We start from the raw sequence: 20,059 nt of genomic DNA, 5'->3' as shown, positions 1-20,059 counted from the left end.
TTCATTACATTTGTTACTTTTCATATTTCACTAACAGCGCTGGGTAGTAACTGATTACGTTTAATCTGAATGACGCAGTCAGATTCCAAACATGTAGCACTTGTAATTAGATTCTGTTACATTTTAAAATGCTCATATTCCAAATGCAGTTATTTTTAAACCTTTATGTAATGTCATGTTTAATGCATTTCACAATTTTCTTTTAAATATATTTGATTACTCATTAATAGCAATAATCCTATGGAAATGTTAGGACACAAGTAATCTAAAAGAAATGTAATAGTCAAAATGCATTACCTAAATTGAGTAATCTAAATTAATCTACTGACTACAGTTTTCATCAATTTGTAATCAGTAACAGACTACAGTTGTAAGTAATCCACCCAGCACTGTTCACTAAAATTTTGCAATTACATGCAATAATAATGTCTTAGGTTTTCTTTTAGTTTCCCTATAGGATTTTATAAATGTTTTGTCTGGCTATTAGAAAACCAAAACACAAGCGCGCAAACACACATTAAAATATTTTAAGAAATATAAATCTCTGCTTTTTTGTAGATATATTATAGTAAAGCGTAATGGTACGTATGATAAGATTTTAGAATGGGAAAACACTTAAATTATAACTATTACTTAAACAGTTATTGTGTTTGAATTTAGATTATTCATATGTACTTCAATGACACTTCATGACTTCTCTAGACATGACACAGTTTATTCAGGTTATGTTGTGTCACAGGAACAGCTTTTTTTCAGAAGTGTCAGTGTATGTGATTCTAGGTGATATTAGACATATATTTAGATACATATTCTCCATGCCTAGAGGACAAATTAGGTGCGCGGCCCAGTTTACCCCACTCTCCAAATGGAATGACCCCAAGTAACTTTTTGTTGACACCCACCACGCCTCTCCGCTAGAGGGAGCGCGTGACCCCGGGCATTCGGCGTCAATGAAAGCAATACAAAACCCTCTGGAAGGAGAGCACGGGGAAGCTCTCCGAGAAGACACGGCATTCCTGACTAAAATAAGCGTCGTTATCACGTATTTCACGCACTATACTCCTTTCTCAACATGAGGGACGCCGTGAAATAAGAGTATATGGGTCATTAATCGCCTTTCAAACCCCTCAGCTCACGGAATAATCGCGCTGATATAGAAGATTCCTGGGAACTCCAGAGGAAGAAAGGACGGGATTAACAAAAAAGTCAACTGGCGGGTGGAAGCGAGCAGAAGCGCACTGTGGAGGGGCATCTGAGGGGCCCCTGAGCTGGATGACCCCCATACACTTCTCCCCAGCGGTCTGCAATGGGGGAGACAAAAGTAATCTACCATCTCGACGACCAGGAAACTCCATACCTGGTCAAACTGCCCATCCCTGCCGAGAGGGTCACCCTTTTGGACCTGAAAAACGCTCTCAAGAAACCAAACTTCAAGTTTTTCTTTAAATCTATGGACGATGACTTCGGGTGAGCCTATCGTACATTCGCTTTCTTCGCACTTCTGCGTCTATTTCTCGGGTTTTAACGCACAATTCATGGTCTTCGCACAATTTAACTCCTTGTTTGGATCGTGGATCAACAGCCGTGATTTTTCAGAGGCTGTTGTAATGTATTTTATTAGTTGTGTTGGTCACAAGTGTGTGTGAAAGGAGTCAAATGAACCGTGTTGTGTGTGCGGGGTTCAGCAGGGGTGAATGTTAGGTCCTTTTCAATTGTCGACGGCATCCATTTTAAAGCTGGATTACCCTCAAATATGGCTTTTGGCCTGTCGGCACGAGTTTTGGGAGCAGTTAGTTAGTTAGTGGATGGTTGGTGACCGCAGTCAAAGTAACACAGGAGGGAGTAGTTTTGGATCCTTTCTTCTTGAATGTTCTTCAGCGTCAGTCTAAATTGCCATGGCTACACCAAAAGCATTCTTGGTTTTGGGGTTTCTTTATTCTTGTTATGTTCAGATATGTGTTCCTAAAGTATTTTCTTTTCTTTCTTTTTTTTTACAAAGACCTCCGCGAGTATCGCCGAAACTAAACCGTTAAACCAAATCTTTGAGGAATGTTCCACCTCGATTCAAAAGCACAGAAGTACAGTAGAATAGATTTGAATGTGCAGTGCGCATGCGCCGTTCAACGGCCATATGTCCCCAAACACCCCCCCCCCCCCTCCCCAAAATGATGAAAACATTCGAGGTGCGTTTCTATGGAATTTTAAACGCGTTTAACGTTATTTATGGTGTGGCCTTGGTCATTAGCCATAGACTCACTTTTCCAAGTTTCAATCCCTATGCCTTTTGGAGTTCATGTGAACTCTCTGACCTCTTATTTATGCCTTGATTAGGCATTTAAAAGCATACTTTGTATATTTGGATAAGTAGACCAGGGTAGTGCTGTCAAACGATTAATCGAATTCAAAATTAAAGTTTTTGTTTGCATAATATATGTGTGTGTACTGTGTATAGTTATGTATATTTAAATACACACACATGTAGCATATATATTTTTAAATATTTACAAGTGTGTATATATATTTATATAATTTATATAATATATTTAATATATAAATGTAACATTTTTCTTAAATATATATAGATGTATGCGTATATATATATAAATATATATATATATATATATATATATATATACATATATATACATACATACATACATACATACATACACACACACACACACACACACACACACACACACACACACACACACACACACATGCATATATTATGTAAACAAAAACGTTTATTATGTATGCAATTAATTGTTTGCCAAGTCATGGAAAACCTGGAAGTATCAAGGGATTTTAAAGTGTGGTACATTATGGAAATTAGTTAAGGAATATAATTTAAACATATAATTAATTGGATATTACTCATCGTGAGTGCTTGTAAAGAGTAAATCTTGCTTGCAAGGTAGTGTTTGGAATGTCTTATTGGAGATAGTGTGTATTTCATATATTACAGTGTGATCGTTCATCAAATAGATTCATTAAAATCTTCCCAGCAATATCTCGAGATTAAATTATTCATAAAATAAGAAATCATTTGTCAATCATCATGACTATTTCGAAAGGTCATGAAAACGAATTGACTTTGAGATTGACTTTTTAGAGCTTTTTCTTTATTATTTTTTGCATCATTACAATATGTTTAGCTTGTCGGGCCAATAGTTACTTGTAGATTGAAGTAACTGGAAATGTTGTGAAACTTGGCTTCATATTTGTTTTCTGGTTTAAAGGTGCGTTATATATAACCCCAAGCTTGTGAATAAGTCTGATTGGGAGCACTGGCTAGTGTTCTTGTCTTGTCTGTCTGTTGCATTAGGCCCAAGAATGTTGACTTGGAACAACTGCAGGCAGTGACTGGAATGCCCTGATCGCTTCAGCGCTGGCAGCTTTACAACCTTCCCAAGTGAAATATGTCGTAGTTTGATCGTCCCGTTCCACTCCCTTCAACTCCCCTTCAAAAAAGTTCATTAAAAGCTTAAAGACATTCGTCGTTGAAGGGGCAGTCTCAGATTTCTGCCAAATGGAAATGAATAGCTCAATTGAATCTTTCTCTATTGATGTTTTACATGTCTGTCAACACAACAAAGAGTCTTTTTACACATTTTTAAATGCCGTTATTGGATTAGTGTTTTTTTTTTTCATTTTTTTGCTGTGTGCACATCAAACAGGTAGTGCAGAATAACAAAATACTCTGGTTTCAAAATATTAAGCATCTGTAGCATGGTTTTAAATATCACAGTAAATAATTTTGACTTGTCCCTTGGTGAAGACCTTTCACTTTTGGAAAGTTGACATACTATACTGCATGATCCAACTATACATATTAATTATAATATACATAAACTATAGTACATATTATTTTGGGTCAGTAAGATTTGTTTATGTTCATAAAAAGTTCTCTTATGCTCACCATGACTGCATTTCTTTGATAAAAGAATTAGTAAAAACAGTCAGAATAGGTGTTGTCTAATTTAAAACATTCAAAAGTAATTCATTCCTGTGATGCAGATCTGAATGTTCAGCATCATTACTCCAGTCTTCAGTGTCACTTGATCCTTCAGAAATCATTCTAATATGATGATTTGGTGCTCATGATTATTATCTGTCTCTGTGTGTGTGTGTGTCTATATAAATATATGTATATAATTTTTTCCATGATTTCTTATATAAGTAGAAAGTTCAAAAGTGAAATAGAAATATTTTGTGTCAGTGTAAAAATCCTTTTTCTTACTTTCAGTTTAATGCATCCTCGCTAAATTAAAGTTTTTTTTCAAGCGACAGCTAAAAAAACCCTAATCTCTTTCGAAGCTACTTGACTTCATCATAAAAAAATTTTTAATAATAATTTCTCTTTATTTAATTATTTTCTTTCTAGCTTGTACTTATTTGAACAATGTCTAAAACTTGATATTACAAGCACTTCCTTTGTCTGTTTGCCTCTTTAAGAAGAATGGCTTTACGTATCCCCCAATTTTAAGTCGCTTTTGATAAAAGTGTCTGCAAAATTACTAAATGTCAATTAAAGTATTAATTTCTATAAAAAAAAAAACAAACGTTTTGCACACGTTCACCACACCACAGGATTATTGAATTTGTAAGCATTGTTTACATGTCAAAGTAAAGGTCATAAAGAGTGGGAAACCTAAATTTATTGTTTGCCTCGTAGGAATTTATATACATTTTTGTTGTATGTTTTACAAACTGATAGTGGAATCTAAATGATCTGTTTCGGAGTGTCATGTTACAATCTCTGGTTGTAAATGCTGTAATCTCTGGTTGTAAATGCTGTAAGCTTGTGCTAGTTTTACATATGAGCTTTTGAACAAACAGGGCTTTTCATACAGATCTACATTGTAAAACTGAAATATCTTTGGATTCATGAGTTTAGGATCTTATCTTCTGGAGTCTCCCTGCGTTCAGTCCTTTGTGTGTTCTGTGAGCACGTGTGTGTGCATGTTTATCTGATTTATTATGCGTTTCTGATCCAAACCGTCCTTTCCTTCATCTAATGGCATTATCTCTTTTAGTTATTCTAATTTATTCCCAGCCAGACACTCTGGGGATCTCTAAAGCTGAGCTTTCTTTTTTGCAGTTCGCACCCAGGCTGTGGTTGGAAAATAAGACCTGTCTGTCTGTTCTGATTTTTTTTCTCTGCAGGGTGGTCAAGGAGGAAATCACCGACGACAATGCAAAACTTCCCTGTTACAATGGCCGTGTGATTTGCTGGGTGAGAACAGAAACACACAGGCACACATCCCATCTAGTCCTGCATCTTAATTCCCAATCCCTGGTGTTTCTTGCATAATAGATCAGCCTTTTAATTCAGTGCATTCCTGGTTCTCTTGAGCGCTGGCTCTGCTGTGTTTGTATCTTTCAAAGAGTCTGCCAGTCATCCCTGCTTAAGGTTCACTTCTGTGTCTTTGGTATGCTGCATAAGCTTCGTCTAATGAGCGACTCGTTTATATTTAAATGGCATGCAACCACAAAGAACATCTTTTTCATTCTGAATGATAGCACACGCACAAACAGACACACGATTAGTATATTACTATTTAAACAAAGCAGTTTTGGGGTAAGTGCAAATGGCTTTCCGATTTCCTCACACCAGTAAGAGGAGAGATGAACGTGACTGGTTTAGATGAGCAGCCAGTGATCCAAGCAGTATTCGAAAACCATGATTATGAAAAACATAGATATTTTGTAAAGCGTTTTTAAAATATTGTAATAGCGTGCACTGTTGGTGTATCATGTTTGCATGAACTGTGTGCACGGATGGGTGCAAAATACATATGTTGACATGCAGGTAGTGCAGCCTATCATAGCACTCGGGCTGAGGGATGTGATTGGATGAATATTTTGTAGCCCAAGTCAATAAAGTCTCTTATAATATCAGATAGTTTAAGCTTTTAGTGACAAGGCAAGGTTAGTTCAGGTTGCAAAACGTCATGTGGTGCAGCACTCCAAAAGAACATTAATATTTCATGATTTTGTAAAAATACAGATATGAAATGTAGACTTTTTTTGAAAATGGTATAAAAGTTTTTTTTTTTTTTTTTTTACCAGCATGAATACAAAAACAAGGTCTTGTTTTAAACTAGAATCACTTTAATTTGCCTTTCTATTGCTCTGTTTTTAAATGTTGCTTGACCCACCATAGTCAAAGTTCTCTTGGGATCTGGAACCACTTTATAGGCTATGTATGAAGATTTGGGTTTTGTAATATAATATTAACCATGTATTGATTCACATATAACCACTTCAGGTCACTGTGAACTGCATATCATTGCTTCTGTGTGTGTTGATAGCTGGTGTCATCAGACGGCTCTAACTCCGATGGATGCTCGGTGGCAGAGAGTCAGTCCGAGCGGCCGCCGTCTTACGAGAGAAGCCAAGGCATTGGAGACTCCAGACCCCCGTCCTTCCAGTACGCTTGTTTTGCTGTGTTATACAAATGATCAGATCCAATCACAAGTTGGCAGTAAAACTCAAAACAAGGAGCGTGTTCTCACGGTCTTTTGTTTCTGTGCTCTTTCTCTTGCACACAGCCCCAAGGCTGCAGGCAGCCGGCACGGCGTGGACGATGAGACGGAGACTGATTCTGTGGTGTCCCACAGGAGGGAGAGGGACCGATCGCGCAGGAAACACTCCCATGAGCACTCGGGTGCGTGTCAACACTCTCATCTCACTGTGCATGTCTTACCATGCCATCAGTAAAAGTTCACATTTAAATATTTGGAACAGCTAAGCATTAATATCAGTGGTAATTGATCTAGGAGGAAGGCAGAATGGCTACTCACGGGGCGGCAGAGGTTATGAGATCAGTGACAGCCGTTCTTCCCTCATGAGCAGCGAACTGGAATCAAGCAGCTGTTTCGACTCGGATGACGGCTCCACCAGCCGGTGAGTCTCACAGCATTTGTTCCTTCTCAATATGATTACGACCACGGCGAGCCCCAGTGGTTTAGCGAGAGCTCTGACTTGAGCCATTTGACAAGCAGGTGTGGGTAATCATAGTTTTAAATAAATGTATGTTAATGCTATTGATAGGCCTGGGAATCCCAGTTTGTTAGGGTTGGTCATTTTATGGTAAGAGAGGTGCTTGTTAACGATGATTAGGAAATGTAAAAACTTTCCTTAATGTTTTGAGCATTGAATAGGGCTGTGCAATAATGGTTAATCATGATTATTTTGCTCAGAAATATAATCACGGGTATTGATTTGTATGTCAGATAGGCTCAAATCAAGGGAAAGTCAGCGCATTTCACAGCAAGCAGCGTAAAGGGCCTGATGAAAGAACTTAGACTAGCTGTTGAGCTGTTCTCAGCGGTTTTTAAGTCATCTAGAGTGTGTAACAATTTAAGAGAAAATCTCTGTTTAGAGATATAAACTTTTGACATCTGGCAACCATAAGAGCTTGTGGAGGCTTGTAACCAATGCAAGATAATGCCAAATTAAAATGAAACCTTTGCTGGATAAACAACCTTTGGGCAAATATCGCAGACTGTTATGCCTAACAAGCGGAGAGAAGCAGAAATCATGACCACAATTAAAACAATGCAATGTACAATGCAGCCCTAATTTGATTGGTATTTGGTATTGGTTTAGTATTTTCATTAATATAATTTATTGGCTGCTCCCTGAAAAGTACTGAAAGTCATTACTTGGAAAAAGAAAGCTGCCTCAGAGCTGTTAAAGTGATCCAAAAATACAAACTCGATCATCATTTTCTCACTCTAATGTCATTCCAAACTTGTATGACATTTGTTCACCTTCTGTATTATTATTTTTTTTTATTAAATCTGCGACATTTCTCTCTCCGTTGAAAAACAGCAGCATCTGTTTTTCATAAATCAATCATTTCTCATTCAAGAGGGAAGTCATGGCCTAGTGGTTATAGAGTTTGACTCCTAACCCTAAGGTTATGGGTTCGAGTCTCCGGCCGGCAATAACACGACTTAGGTGCGCTTGAGCAAGGCATTGAACCCCCAAATGCTCCCCGGGCGCCGCAGCATAAATGGCTGCCCACTGCTCCGGGTGCTCTTGTTTTTGTGACATATCAGGACACAACTCTGTATAATGACATGGGTACGACACAGGTATTACAAGGAGAGGGTGACTTATGAGGACATAACCCATGCCCCCATTTTTCAAAACACTTATAAATCATGCAGAATGAGGTTTTTTTGAGAAAGTAAAAATGCACAAAGTTTCCTGTGAGGGTTAGGGTTAGGGTTGGTGAAGGGCCATAGAATATACAGTTTCTACATTAAAAAAACCATTACGCCTATGGGATGTCCCCACTTTTCACAAAAATAAACATGGGTGTGTGTGTGTGTCTGTGTGCACGCACTTTGGATGTGTTATATGCAGAGCACGAATTCTGAGTATAGGTCACCATACTTGGCTGTATGTCACTTTCACTTTCAAAAAAAGGTGAAACGTCAAAGTTTTGGGGGAGTTAAATCTTTCAGTGGAGTGACAGAAGTCTCTCTGATATCATTAAAAATATCTTCATATTATGGCATTTCGAGGGTGACACAATCTTCAGTTTCGGGTGAACTATCTCTATTAAATCTTTCTGATTCCTATCCCTGGTGATCAATAATGATTCACATTGCCTGTGACTCTCATGGGAAGTTCATGTACTCACTATATTGTGCCATTCGTTCTTTAGCTTCAGCAGTGTTACGGAGCAAAGCGGCTCGTCCAGGCTGATGAGACGACACCGTCGGCGGAGACGCAAACCCAAAGCCCAGCAAATGGAGAGGGTGAGACAGCAGACAGACCTCTCAAGTGTCTAATACAATCTAGAAAACATCCTGAATGTGTCTTTCTTTCTTCAGTCTTCATCTTTCAGTAGCATCACTGACTCCACTATGTCGCTGAATATCATCACTGTCACTTTAAATATGGGTGAGCCTGCTTTTGTTGCTTTTTAATTAAACTCTGATTATATGAACAATAAAATACAGCCGTGAGTGCCTTATTGCTTTAATTAAATTGGTTCTGTATAATTGTAAAGGGCATAAATGATTAGTTTTCTGCCCGAAGACTCTGATATAAGAACTATGTTGCTATAAGTCTCTCTTGGTTTAACTCATTTAGAGAAGTATAACTTCCTGGGCATCAGTATTGTTGGTCAGAGTAACGAGCGCGGTGATGGAGGCATCTACATCGGCTCTATAATGAAGGGTGGAGCGGTGGCGGCCGATGGGCGGATCGAGCCCGGGGACATGCTGCTGCAGGTGAGGACTGGATAGGGACGTGTTTAAGATCAGAATCTGACACAGACTCTGGTTGCAGCAGTGCAGATTTCTGATTTTTCTCACAGGTGAATGACATCAACTTTGAGAACATGTGCAATGATGATGCTGTACGAGTGCTGAGGGAGATCGTGCATAAGCCTGGGTGAGTCACATTACAAAACAGTCAAGCTATATGGGATGTGTTTAGCTTATCAACAAAAGTGTGTTAACAGCTGCACCCATTTCTTTTTTTTGCAGACCCGTGTCGCTTACTGTGGCCAAATGCTGGGACCCAAACCCAAACAGTTGCTTTGCTTTGCCAAGGAGTGAGTGTTCATTTTTTTTTCCTTCTCACACAATCATTTACACAGAAAGATAAACTGTCATCAGCAGAGATGGTAAGTTTTTTTGTTTTGTTTTGTTTTTTGTTTTTGTGGAGAAGGGAATAAATTATTACATACTAATGTTACAAAAAATATATAACTTTCTATTTGATTTAAAAAAAAAAGAAAAAAAAACCGTATAAATGTTTTCAACATTGATAATAATAATAATAATTATAATGTTTCTTGAGCTGCAAATCGATATATTAGACTGATTTCTGAAGGATCGTGTGACCAGAGATGTATAGTAACGAAGTAGAACTACTTCACTACTGTACTTAAGTACTAAAAGGCGGTATCTGTACTTTACTGGAGTATTATTTTTTTCTCCTACTTCCACTTTTACTTCGGTACATATTTTCGCTGAGTTTAATACTTTTACTCCGATATTTTTTTATGTGCTGCATCGTTACTCGTTACAATTATAATAATGTTACGAATCATTCCATTACAAACCACTGCCAGAACTGTAGATGGCAGGTTTGATGAAGCTGGCACATCATTGAGTGAATCAAGCGAGACTGCGCGTGCTGACTGAACTGCTGTGAAGAGAGAAATGAACACCGAGCCGAGCCAGATAATGACTCGTTCACGAGTCAAGAACCGGTTGCATCGGTTTTCGGATGACCAGTAACGTTAGTTCTTTCTGACAGTTCGATTCAATAAACCAGTTGAAGAAAACAGTTCACCGATTCTTTTGCGCTCGATGCAATGGCGTCATTGGCGCTGACTGCACATGGGCTCATAACATTAACACAGAATCAGTTCAGAATCAATCACCAAAAGAATCAGTTCGGTTCAGACTCTCTGTGTGTCGGTTTGCTTCACGCTAAATCACACATGTGCAGTCTCATCAGCTCCTCGGTTCACAAATCGGACGCGTCTGACAGAAACGGTTCTTGACTCGTGAACGAGTCATTATCTGGCTCGGCTCGGTGTTCATCTTCAGTTCTCTCTTCACATCAGTTCAGTCAGTGTACTGTTTGAGTAAATGAATTACTCCGGGATATTGGTTTGTTTTAACTCAGAGGGAGTGTCAGACACATTAAACAAGTTAACAGCTTAATTCATCTGTGGATTAATGCGTATTGGAGACGCGAATTCAGTTCGATTTGGTGAACTGTTTCAAAAAGATCCGGTTACATCGAATGATTCGTTCGCGAACCAGATATCACAAACTGCTTTGTTTTTAACTGTCTTACAACAGACACGGAAGAGAAGACAATGCTGAATAAATTCGTAGTTTTTGCTATCTTTTGACCAAAATGTATTTTCGATGCTTCAAAAAATTCTAAATGACCCTCTGATGTCTTATGGGTTTGAAACAACATGAGGGTAAGTTAGTAATGACATCATTTTGCAAATTGGGCTAACTGACCCTACTAACTGTTTTTTGTTTACAAAAAGTTACAGTCAAAGGAATTGTGATTGTCCTTTAGGTTAATCATTTGAAATAGTAAAAACAATATGTTCAAACTTTTGACTATTTTCTTTAATAGCTACATAACACAATACTTCTACTTTTACTTTCAGTACTTGAGTAGTAAATTTTAAAATAGACTACTTGCAATACTTAAGTACAAAAAATGTTGAATACTTTAGTACTTCTACTTAAGTGTGGTGCTTAAAGAGCACTTCTTCTTCTACTCAAGTCACTTTTTTGATAGAGCACTTGTACTTTTACTCAAGTATGGTTCTCTAGTACTTTATACATCTCTGCGTGTGACACCGAAGACTGCCGTAATGATGCTGAAAATTCAGCTTTGTTCAAAGGAATAAATTACATTTAAAAATACATTCAGATAGAAAAGTGTAATAATATTTCAGAATAGTACTGGTTTTACTGTATTTTTGATTACTGGTGTATACATATATATATATATATATATATATATATATATATATATATATATATATATATATATATATATATATATATATATATATATATATATATGCAGCCTTGTTGAGCATTAGAGACCTTTTTTCAAAAACATCAAATTGTAAGGTATTGTGCACATACATATTGAAATCATATGATGTTATATTTCTCTGATAAAGCTCTCCAAACACGGATTTGAATGGTACATTAAAGTACAAGATTTGAAGTGATGTATCTCAGTGTCTTTTTTTAATGTTAAGAAATGTTTCTTTATAAGAAGAACCTAAAGTGCTGCAAAGAACCACTGAATAATATACTGTATCAGTTTGAACAACAGGGTTTAGATCATTCTCGGTCATCGTTCATCTTGATTTTTAAAGAAGCCTTGTAAACGTGTTGCGGTGAAAGCTCAAACTCACCTGTTCTTTACTGCTTTGTTGAGTACTGTTCGTCTTCTGTCCCAGGTGAGCCCATCCGGCCCATTGACCCTGCAGCCTGGGTGTCCCATACGGCAGCCATGACGGGCGTCTATCCTCCCTACGGCATGAGTCCTTCAATGAGCACCGTCACCTCCACCAGCTCTTCCATCTCCAGCTCCATCCCAGAAACAGAGCGTAAGATACCTCTCTTCACTCATGATGCCACGTTATGCCACAGAATTGAAAATTTGTTTGCTATGGCTAAATTTTGACCCCTAACTTCATCCCGCAACAGTTGTGTTATAGACGACAATGCTTAATTTTTTTTTTACATATGGTGAACAAGTAATTTGTAGGAAACATGCTTAGTTATAAATATTTCAAATGCTCAGGTGGAGTGACAGAAAATGAAAAACTGTCAAACCGCTCACAGTAGAATATTTCACAAATGCTTATAGATCATGCTTTAGGTTTTTCTTAAATCATCGAAGCTTGTTAAGGAAAGTCCCATTAATTGTCTAAGTGATCAGACTTATTAGTGGACCTGGCAAATGACAAAACAGGTAAAAAAATAGCCCTAGTGACTTATATTGAGAGGACTTGAGTCATATTTAGATTTGGGTGTGGAACATGGGAGGTCCTGGTTTCTCGCAGCCAGGCAGATGCTTTGTGTATTGTGCTCTTGTTAACTGTGTGTTGTTGTTCTCACAGGATTTGATGACTACCACCTGTCCGTCCACAGCGACATGGCAACAGTTGCAAAAGCAATGGCCTGTCCAGACTCAGGACTGGAAGTTCGAGACCGAATGTGGCTGAAGATCACTATAGCCAATGCTTTTATAGGTCAAGACACACTTTTTAGTGCTTAAAATTACTGACGGTGTTTTTAAATGACAGTTTGCATCAGTTAACATTTAGAAGTTTATTATCTTAGTCAACATCCCTACTTGAAATGTTTATCTGAGTGAACAAATGAAGAAAGAATGTGGATTGTGTCCATTTAAGAATCGATTGGATGTTTCGATCACAGTTCGCTACTGTATTTTCCGGACTATAAGTCACACTTTTTTTCATAGTTTGGCTGGTCCTGCGACTTATAGTCAGGTGCGACTTATTTATCAAAATTAATTTGACATGAACCAAGAGAAATGAACCAAGAGAAAACATTACCGTCTCCAGCCACAAGAGGGCGCTCTATGCTGCTCAGTGCTCCTGTAGTCTACACTGAAAACATAGAGCGCCCTCTCGTGGCTGGAGACGGTAATGTTTTCTCTTGGTTCTTGGGTCTAAATAAATGCGACTTATAGTCCAGAGTGACTTATATATGTTTTTTACCTCATCACGTATTTTTGGACTGATGCGACTTATACTCAGGAGCGACTTATAGTCCGAAAAATACGGAAATTGTTGTGATCTTATTTGAATGACATGCTGCTGGAGGTATTACAGAGATACAGAGAGCTGTGTAAAATCGGCATGAAATGAAAATTCATCTTTTTTTTTTAAATGCATGTTCATTGATCTTATTGATCCATCCATGTATACATATTTGTTTTTGATTTCATAACTCTTGCAGTGAAAAGACATATGCCAGACTTCTCCAGTCATTTACAGTAGTCCATTGCAAGTTGCGGCCAAATCCGAAATCCAGTCAATAACTGATGGATAGAATCTAGTCTCCCATTTATGTATTTTTTTCATAATTTAGATAATTTGTAACACTCTCAGACATCACACTAGGGAATGATTGGGTTGCTGTATATAATTGGTGCATATGTTGTCTTACAGGCTCTGATGTGGTTGACTGGTTGTTTCATCACGTGGAGGGGTTTGCAGATCGCCGTGAAGCGCGAAAGTACGCCAGCAACCTGTTGAAAGCCGGCTTCATCCGCCACACAGTCAACAAGATCACCTTCTCAGAGCAGTGCTACTACATCTTTGGAGATCTCTCTGGCAGTAAGTAACTTTACCAAAAAGCTGTCCTGTGCTTTATAACATGCAACACTTGATTTGCCATTTGAGAGCTATGGCTTTAATTTTCAATCCTCTCACAAAGCCATCATATTAAGCTTATTTCTAGAACTGCCCACTTAAGGCCTAGATGCACTAAACCAACATCAGGGAACTAGCGTCGACGAAGACCAGTGTGGAAGTCATACGGATTAATAGCTTAAATATGCATTCATTGTTTGTAAGAGAGCAGCTCAGAGATTCTCCCAAACATCTCCTGTTGTGCTTCACAGAAGAAAGAGTCACTTCAGTTGAGAAGGACATTGTTTACAATTGGTACTGGTCCATTTTAAATTTAAATAAACCTACTGCATTCCTTCATTGTGCACTAGTAAGGGCTATTTTAGTTTGAGTTATTCCAGTTGTTCAGTATATGATTGTTTATGTAGTTGTATAAATATTCCAGTGCTATTATTAGTGTAGTCGTGTCCGTACAAGGGAAAATTATATTTCTAGCTCACCAGAGGCTAACACTTAATTTGTCCCAGTGAAAGTCTAGTCATCTTTATCACTGTTAGTGTTCATTTTTTCAGCTGCTTTTAAATTTAGTTTTAGTCCGGTGTCAGATGTCTTTTTTAGTTTTTAACATATTTAGTCAAGCTTTTCTGTTTTTTTTTGTTTAGTCAAGTTTTGGTTGACTAAAAGTCTGGGAGCTTTTAGTTGGAGGTTGACATTTTTGTATTTGGTTTGGGGAAATACAGAGTAATTTCGGGTATACAGAGTTATTTTAATTTCATTTTCTGCATTTGGTCATTGTAGTTACATTTTCTAATGATGTCAGTGTCATAACAACTTGAAAAACGGTCATCAACGAATATTTTTCATCATAGTTTTCGTTAACGTCATTACCGTTAGTCACTGTACATTGTTTTACATTGTGCAGTCCCTCTTATCAACATGGCTGGGTTTTATTGTAGACATGGCCCATCTCTCTCTGCAAGACCATGATGGCTCCAGTGGGGCGTCTGATCAGGACACTCTCGCTCCATTGCTTCACCCCACTGAAGCTCCCTGGCCCGCTGCGTTCCCCTATCAGTACCCAGCAGCCCATTCGCTCCCGGATGCAGCTCACAGCTTCTCTGAAGCCGGTGGAGGCAGCGCAGGCAGCCAGCACAGCGAAGGTGAGTCGCCTCAAATCACAAAGAGTTTTCTGGTCGATTAGTAGTCGTTCATTGTAAGCATTAGTTGACTAGTTGAGCACATTTATTAATAAACAATTTAATTCATTATTAAGCACCTTTAAAGGGATACTCCACCCCAAAAAAATTTTTTTTTCATTAATCACTTGTCGTTCCAACCTATAAAAGCTTTGTTTATCTTAGAAACTCAATTTAAGATATTGTGGATGAAAACCGGGAGGCTTGTGACTGTCCCATAAACTGCCAAGTAAGTTACACTCACATGGTCCAGGAAAGTGTGAAAAGCATCCTTTCATGTCCGCTTCGACCCGCGGACATGAAAAACAACCACAGACTTGGCAACACCGATTGGCATTTACTACACCGAGCCGTAATTCACTGACAATCTACACAAAATCGATGTTAAAATCGCAGGTGATTCTTTGTCAATTTTAAAAGTGATTTTGTGTTAGTTGTTGGTAGACTATGGCTCTGTGCAGTAACTGCCGCTCCACCTGAACCTGTGTTGCCAAGTCTGCGGTGGTTTTTCATGTCCGCGGTTTGAAGCAACCCCAATACCAATAACGTGATGTTTAGCCCCTAAAATGTGATTTTTATGCGGGGAAACCCTTCCAAAAAATGCATATTTTAACCCCGGGAAGCAATTTTTATCAGGGAACCTCCCGGAAACGCGATTGGGCTAGTTTTGGCCTAGTTTTAACAAGCAACTGGGCAGGATTTGTTGTGAAAACCTGGCAACCCTGATCTGAACGCACATGTTGGAGATATACTTCTAATTACAGGAGCGTCTTTACTGATGAGATGTGTATGAAAATCGCATTCGATTTTTTGCACAGCCCTAGAATAAAGTCATTATTTTTGTTTTCTTTATGTACAAAAAGTATTGCTTCATAACATTATGGTTGAATCACTGATGGCAGATGGACTATTCTGATAATGCTTTTTCATGTTTTTCCTGGACCTTGACCGTGTATTTTACTCTCAAGCCTCCCGTTTTTCATCCAAAATATCTTAAATTGTGTTGTGAAGACGAACAAAGCTTTTCCGGGTTTGGAACGACGAGTGAATAATGACGACAGTTTTCATTTTGGGTTGGAGTTATCCCTTTAATTGCCTAGCCTAATAAACACTTGCACATGCAGAAACTTTGCCTCAGCACACCGGCAGAAGTAAGGATTGTGAATGTATCAGTGGGAAAACAGTAAGATGGCTGCATTAACATTTGAATAATTTTTTTAAAAACTTGTGCTTCCTTTGTTTTCGATTTAAGAGATGAAGTCAGCGACACTGATTCGTCAACTCTGCAGTAGAGGATGAGCCTGTATGCATGTTTCATATGGATGACATACTATTTGTTTTCCATTTTAATTGGTTCATTTAAAGTAGACATTTCCTGGTCTATAGATATATTTTTCATGTCTGTAAAGCAAGGATACACACAGTTACAGAGTTTCACGCAACACAAGTCGGAATAGACAACTCGGAAAATAAAATACTGATATGATGACTACAGCTACTGAAAGAGACTGAAAATTACAACCCAAAGCCACACACTGTGGTATCATATCAGTAGTTTATTTTTTTGTCACGATAAAAAGCGCTAGGAGCTCGCTGAGTGCAACCATTTGAAGTCATCAACGCAGAATGTACTGTGCACATAAAATAATGGCGCCCCCCACAGTGTAATAACGATGTTGATTTTTTAAAATAACATACATTTTTCATGGGTTTTCTATTACATATTTCAATAAGAGACATAATTTATGTAATATCAAGCTATACATGTCTTAATACACGAGGATCCCTTTAAATGGTTAGTTTATCCAAAAATTTAAATTAAGCCATAAATTATTCACCCTGAAGTCATCTTCGGTGTATAAAACAGTCGGAGGTGTATCAAAAACATTGTCTTTGATCCCTCAAGCTGTTTAATGCCTGTTTCATTGCATCGGTAATTGAGAAGTTTAATAAAAAGCACATCCATAAAAAAAAAAGCTGCTTCCGTTTTACAACAGCGAGCGCAAGCAATTAAAAAATAGTTTTATTACACTGACTAATACAATTTTGGTCCACCAAGCCTCAACGGTTAGCCCTAATGCTCACAATCTCAAACAGCAGCTCACTCATGTTAACATTACTGTCCGTAGGGAGCAGCGGTTCAAACTGCAGCTGGAGCAGGACGGAGGGGAAAACCGCAGCTGGAGACTTCAGGTTAGGAGGAGGAAGCGAAATGGGCGACGCTCATGACTTTGACTTCCGCAGAGACAGAGCCCCCAGCGAGCGCTCGGTGCCGCCCAGCGAGGGCAGCGTGCGCAGCTCACGATCTCACAGCTACAGCCTGAAGCAGGGATCAGCACGAGGCGGCCCGGGGTCACCGTCCGGCCGCCACCTCGCCAGCATTCCCCCCGAACTCACGGGCTCCCGACGCTCCTGCAACACAGCCAACGGGGAGTTCTTCGTCGACATCATGTGACTGTTGCAAGCAGAAGTGCCCAAACAGTTGTTTGCCTTAAAAAAAACGTGGCCTACTAGTGCAGCCAATTAGAATTAGGATTAGTGCTGACCTAAAATTCAGTAGCTGGTGAGCCCCAACATCACTTAGGTCTTAGAAATTAGTCTACTAAAGCATAAGGAAACAATTCATGCTTACGAATATCCCCTCAAAATATGTGGGAAATGTGCTGTTGGAGAAAATGGAATGATGGGACAAAAAAAGAGAGAGATTTTGAGAGAAATAGCAATAATTGAATGGGATTTAGTTAAAACACTATATGGGTGTGAGGATGCAAGGTGAATGTAGTCCAACCAAGGACGTAAATGTAACATTTCCAAATTTCTATTGCCCTTTTTTAGTGCGTATTTGGGAGTTTTTTCCCTTTTTAATATTTTTTACTCTCAGTAAATGTCTCATGCAGATATTTCATTATTCATGGAACTTGTTTTTACTGAGAATATATTTTTCAGTGTTTGTCAGCAATATTTTATTGGGAGAATTTTTGAAGTACCATGTTAAGGGGATTTCTTTTTTTTAATTTATAAATATAGTTTTATCATGACATGCTCGGAGTACACTTGTGTCTGTGTGTGTTTTATGGCTTCAGCTTGTGGAATGTGAAGGTTCTCGTCTTCATCTGAAATCCAGATGTTTCTGAGGTGGTGTCTCTGTCCACATCTGCTTCTATTGTTTGCAGCTAATATTCACCAACCTTTTAAGAGCTTTAAAAGGTTGTCTTTCAAGTACTAAAAATGGTAGTTTTGGTATTTGTTTGGGACAATTTGATTCGAAAGTCTTTTGATGTTTACTGAATAACTCCCACATTGGAGTGCATTGACTCCCACAACAGTGCTCATTATCTAATTTTGCAGCATTTTAGGATGTCAAATCAAATAGGCTTTATTACCTTTTGAAAGCAAGGATGGGAAAAAAAGTTTTTGCTGCCAAATTGTCACATTTTAAATTTTTCAAAAAGGGAATGACCTCATTCTTGAAAACTAGTAACAAACACAAAGTAAAAGAAAATATTGGGAAAATATTTTTAGAATGAATTAAGTTTACAAATCTAAAATAAAAGTAAGTTTGGTGTTTTGGTGACATTTACCCCCAACAAAAGGATGCATTTATTATAAATATATGGGCATGAAGATAAATACAGATTTGAATTGGAATCGTTTTATTCACTTTTTTATATATATTTTTTTTCAAAGAAAAATAGCAGTCCAAGCTAAAAGAATTCAACAATATTACAAAATGAATTAGTATATTATTATTAATCTGCAGTCGGTCTCGTAAAGTAGCTGCAGGGATACCGCGTTGTAATTTATTCATGACGTCAGAAGCAGAAAGCAGAAAAACCACAGCGAGTCCCTCTCATACTTAATATACTTTTTGTATACCATCCGTTACCGCTATTTCATTACACAATTCCATAGGCCAGGAATTATGTCAAATTGTATATATCGGTTTGAGACTGCATTCATTTGTAAATTAAATATTAAAAGGGGTGTGTAGGCTACTAAACTCAACTAAACAACTCAACAGCCCTTGAAGGAGCATCTGGAGATGTTTCTGATGAATATTGGATATTTTGCTACTGATAGATTATATTGAAAGGTATTTATTTTCCCTCAATGCTATTGTTACTAAACATCAGACGGAGAAATTCACTTTTAAACTAGCGTCACAGAATGGAAACCAATGTTGGTTAGCTGGCTGGTCAGGAAAGTTTCAGGTTAGTTCACACCAATCCTGGGTTTTAGGTACCATGTAAGTGGCTTGGCTTTTAGCAGCATTCATTGCCAATGCCCATACTCCACGGCTAACCTGCTCCGGGGCAGATTATGTTCTGGGTTAGTGATCTCAAACTGAAGTTGGACCAATCAGATGCATCAGATGTGAGAAAAGTGACACACGTCTGACACAGTCACTCCAGTTTATCTTGCTCCAAATTAAAGTTCACTAATGTAAAAAAAAAAAAAAAAACAATTATTATTACCAAATTATTACCCCCCCCCCCCCCCCCCCCCTAGTATTGGTAGGTTTGGGGGAGGGGTTAGGATTAGGGGTGGGGTTAGGATTAGACAATCAGGTAGCGATTTGAACGAGGGGGGTAATAATTTGGCAGGGGGTCAAAATTCGGCACAACACCGGCCCCAGGACTAAAGATGATCCAACTGGAAACCTTGAATCAGTTTAACGTGTGATCCAAAGGTGAGAAAAAATAATATACAGATAAATACTATAGAGAACAGACTCCAGTACAGAGCTCATGGTCATGCACTTCACCTGAGATGAAATAGCAGCCAAACAAGTCAATGTATCTTATTTTGGGGCAGAACAATCCAATCTTTCTTTACATAGTGAGAAAGAAACGGTGGATTGGTCGTTAAACGTTTTAAATGAATTAAGTTTGCTTCCTTGCTTCAGATCAAATCGGTTGAGAGCCAAGAATGTGTGTTGGTGTTTGACCAC

General features: G+C 38.2%; 1 protein-coding gene across 1 annotated transcript; it reads left to right on the top strand.

Moving 5' to 3' along the window:
* The first annotated feature begins 904 nt into the window (after positions 1–904).
* LOC127951537 (segment polarity protein dishevelled homolog DVL-3-like) lies at positions 905–18,159 on the top strand. The gene is made up of 15 exons (XM_052549483.1): positions 905–1,467; positions 5,170–5,239; positions 6,318–6,436; positions 6,558–6,673; positions 6,786–6,912; positions 8,687–8,780; positions 8,856–8,925; positions 9,118–9,257; positions 9,344–9,420; positions 9,516–9,583; positions 11,987–12,136; positions 12,653–12,784; positions 13,730–13,897; positions 14,869–15,072; positions 17,238–18,159. The coding sequence occupies exons 1-15, from the start codon at positions 1,307–1,309 to the stop codon at positions 17,561–17,563; spliced, it is 2,022 nt and encodes a 673-aa protein (XP_052405443.1). The 5' UTR covers positions 905–1,306; the 3' UTR covers positions 17,564–18,159.
* Positions 18,160–20,059: the final 1,900 nt, after the last annotated feature.

This window comes from Carassius gibelio, chromosome B2 (assembly GCF_023724105.1).
Source record: "Carassius gibelio isolate Cgi1373 ecotype wild population from Czech Republic chromosome B2, carGib1.2-hapl.c, whole genome shotgun sequence".
NCBI classification, from domain to species: Eukaryota; Metazoa; Chordata; class Actinopteri; order Cypriniformes; family Cyprinidae; genus Carassius; species Carassius gibelio.
This window is presented reverse-complemented; position numbering and strand designations above follow the sequence as displayed.

Coding starts and splice junctions, on each gene's coding strand:
- LOC127951537 (XM_052549483.1), top strand. CDS start 1,307: ATGGGGGAGACAAAAGTAATCTACCATCTCGACGACCAGGAAACTCCA. Junction 12,137..12,652: donor CTCCATCCCAGAAACAGAGC/GTAAGATACCTC, acceptor TTGTTCTCACAG/GATTTGATGACTACCACCTG. Junction 15,073..17,237: donor AGGCAGCCAGCACAGCGAAG/GTGAGTCGCCTC, acceptor TACTGTCCGTAG/GGAGCAGCGGTTCAAACTGC.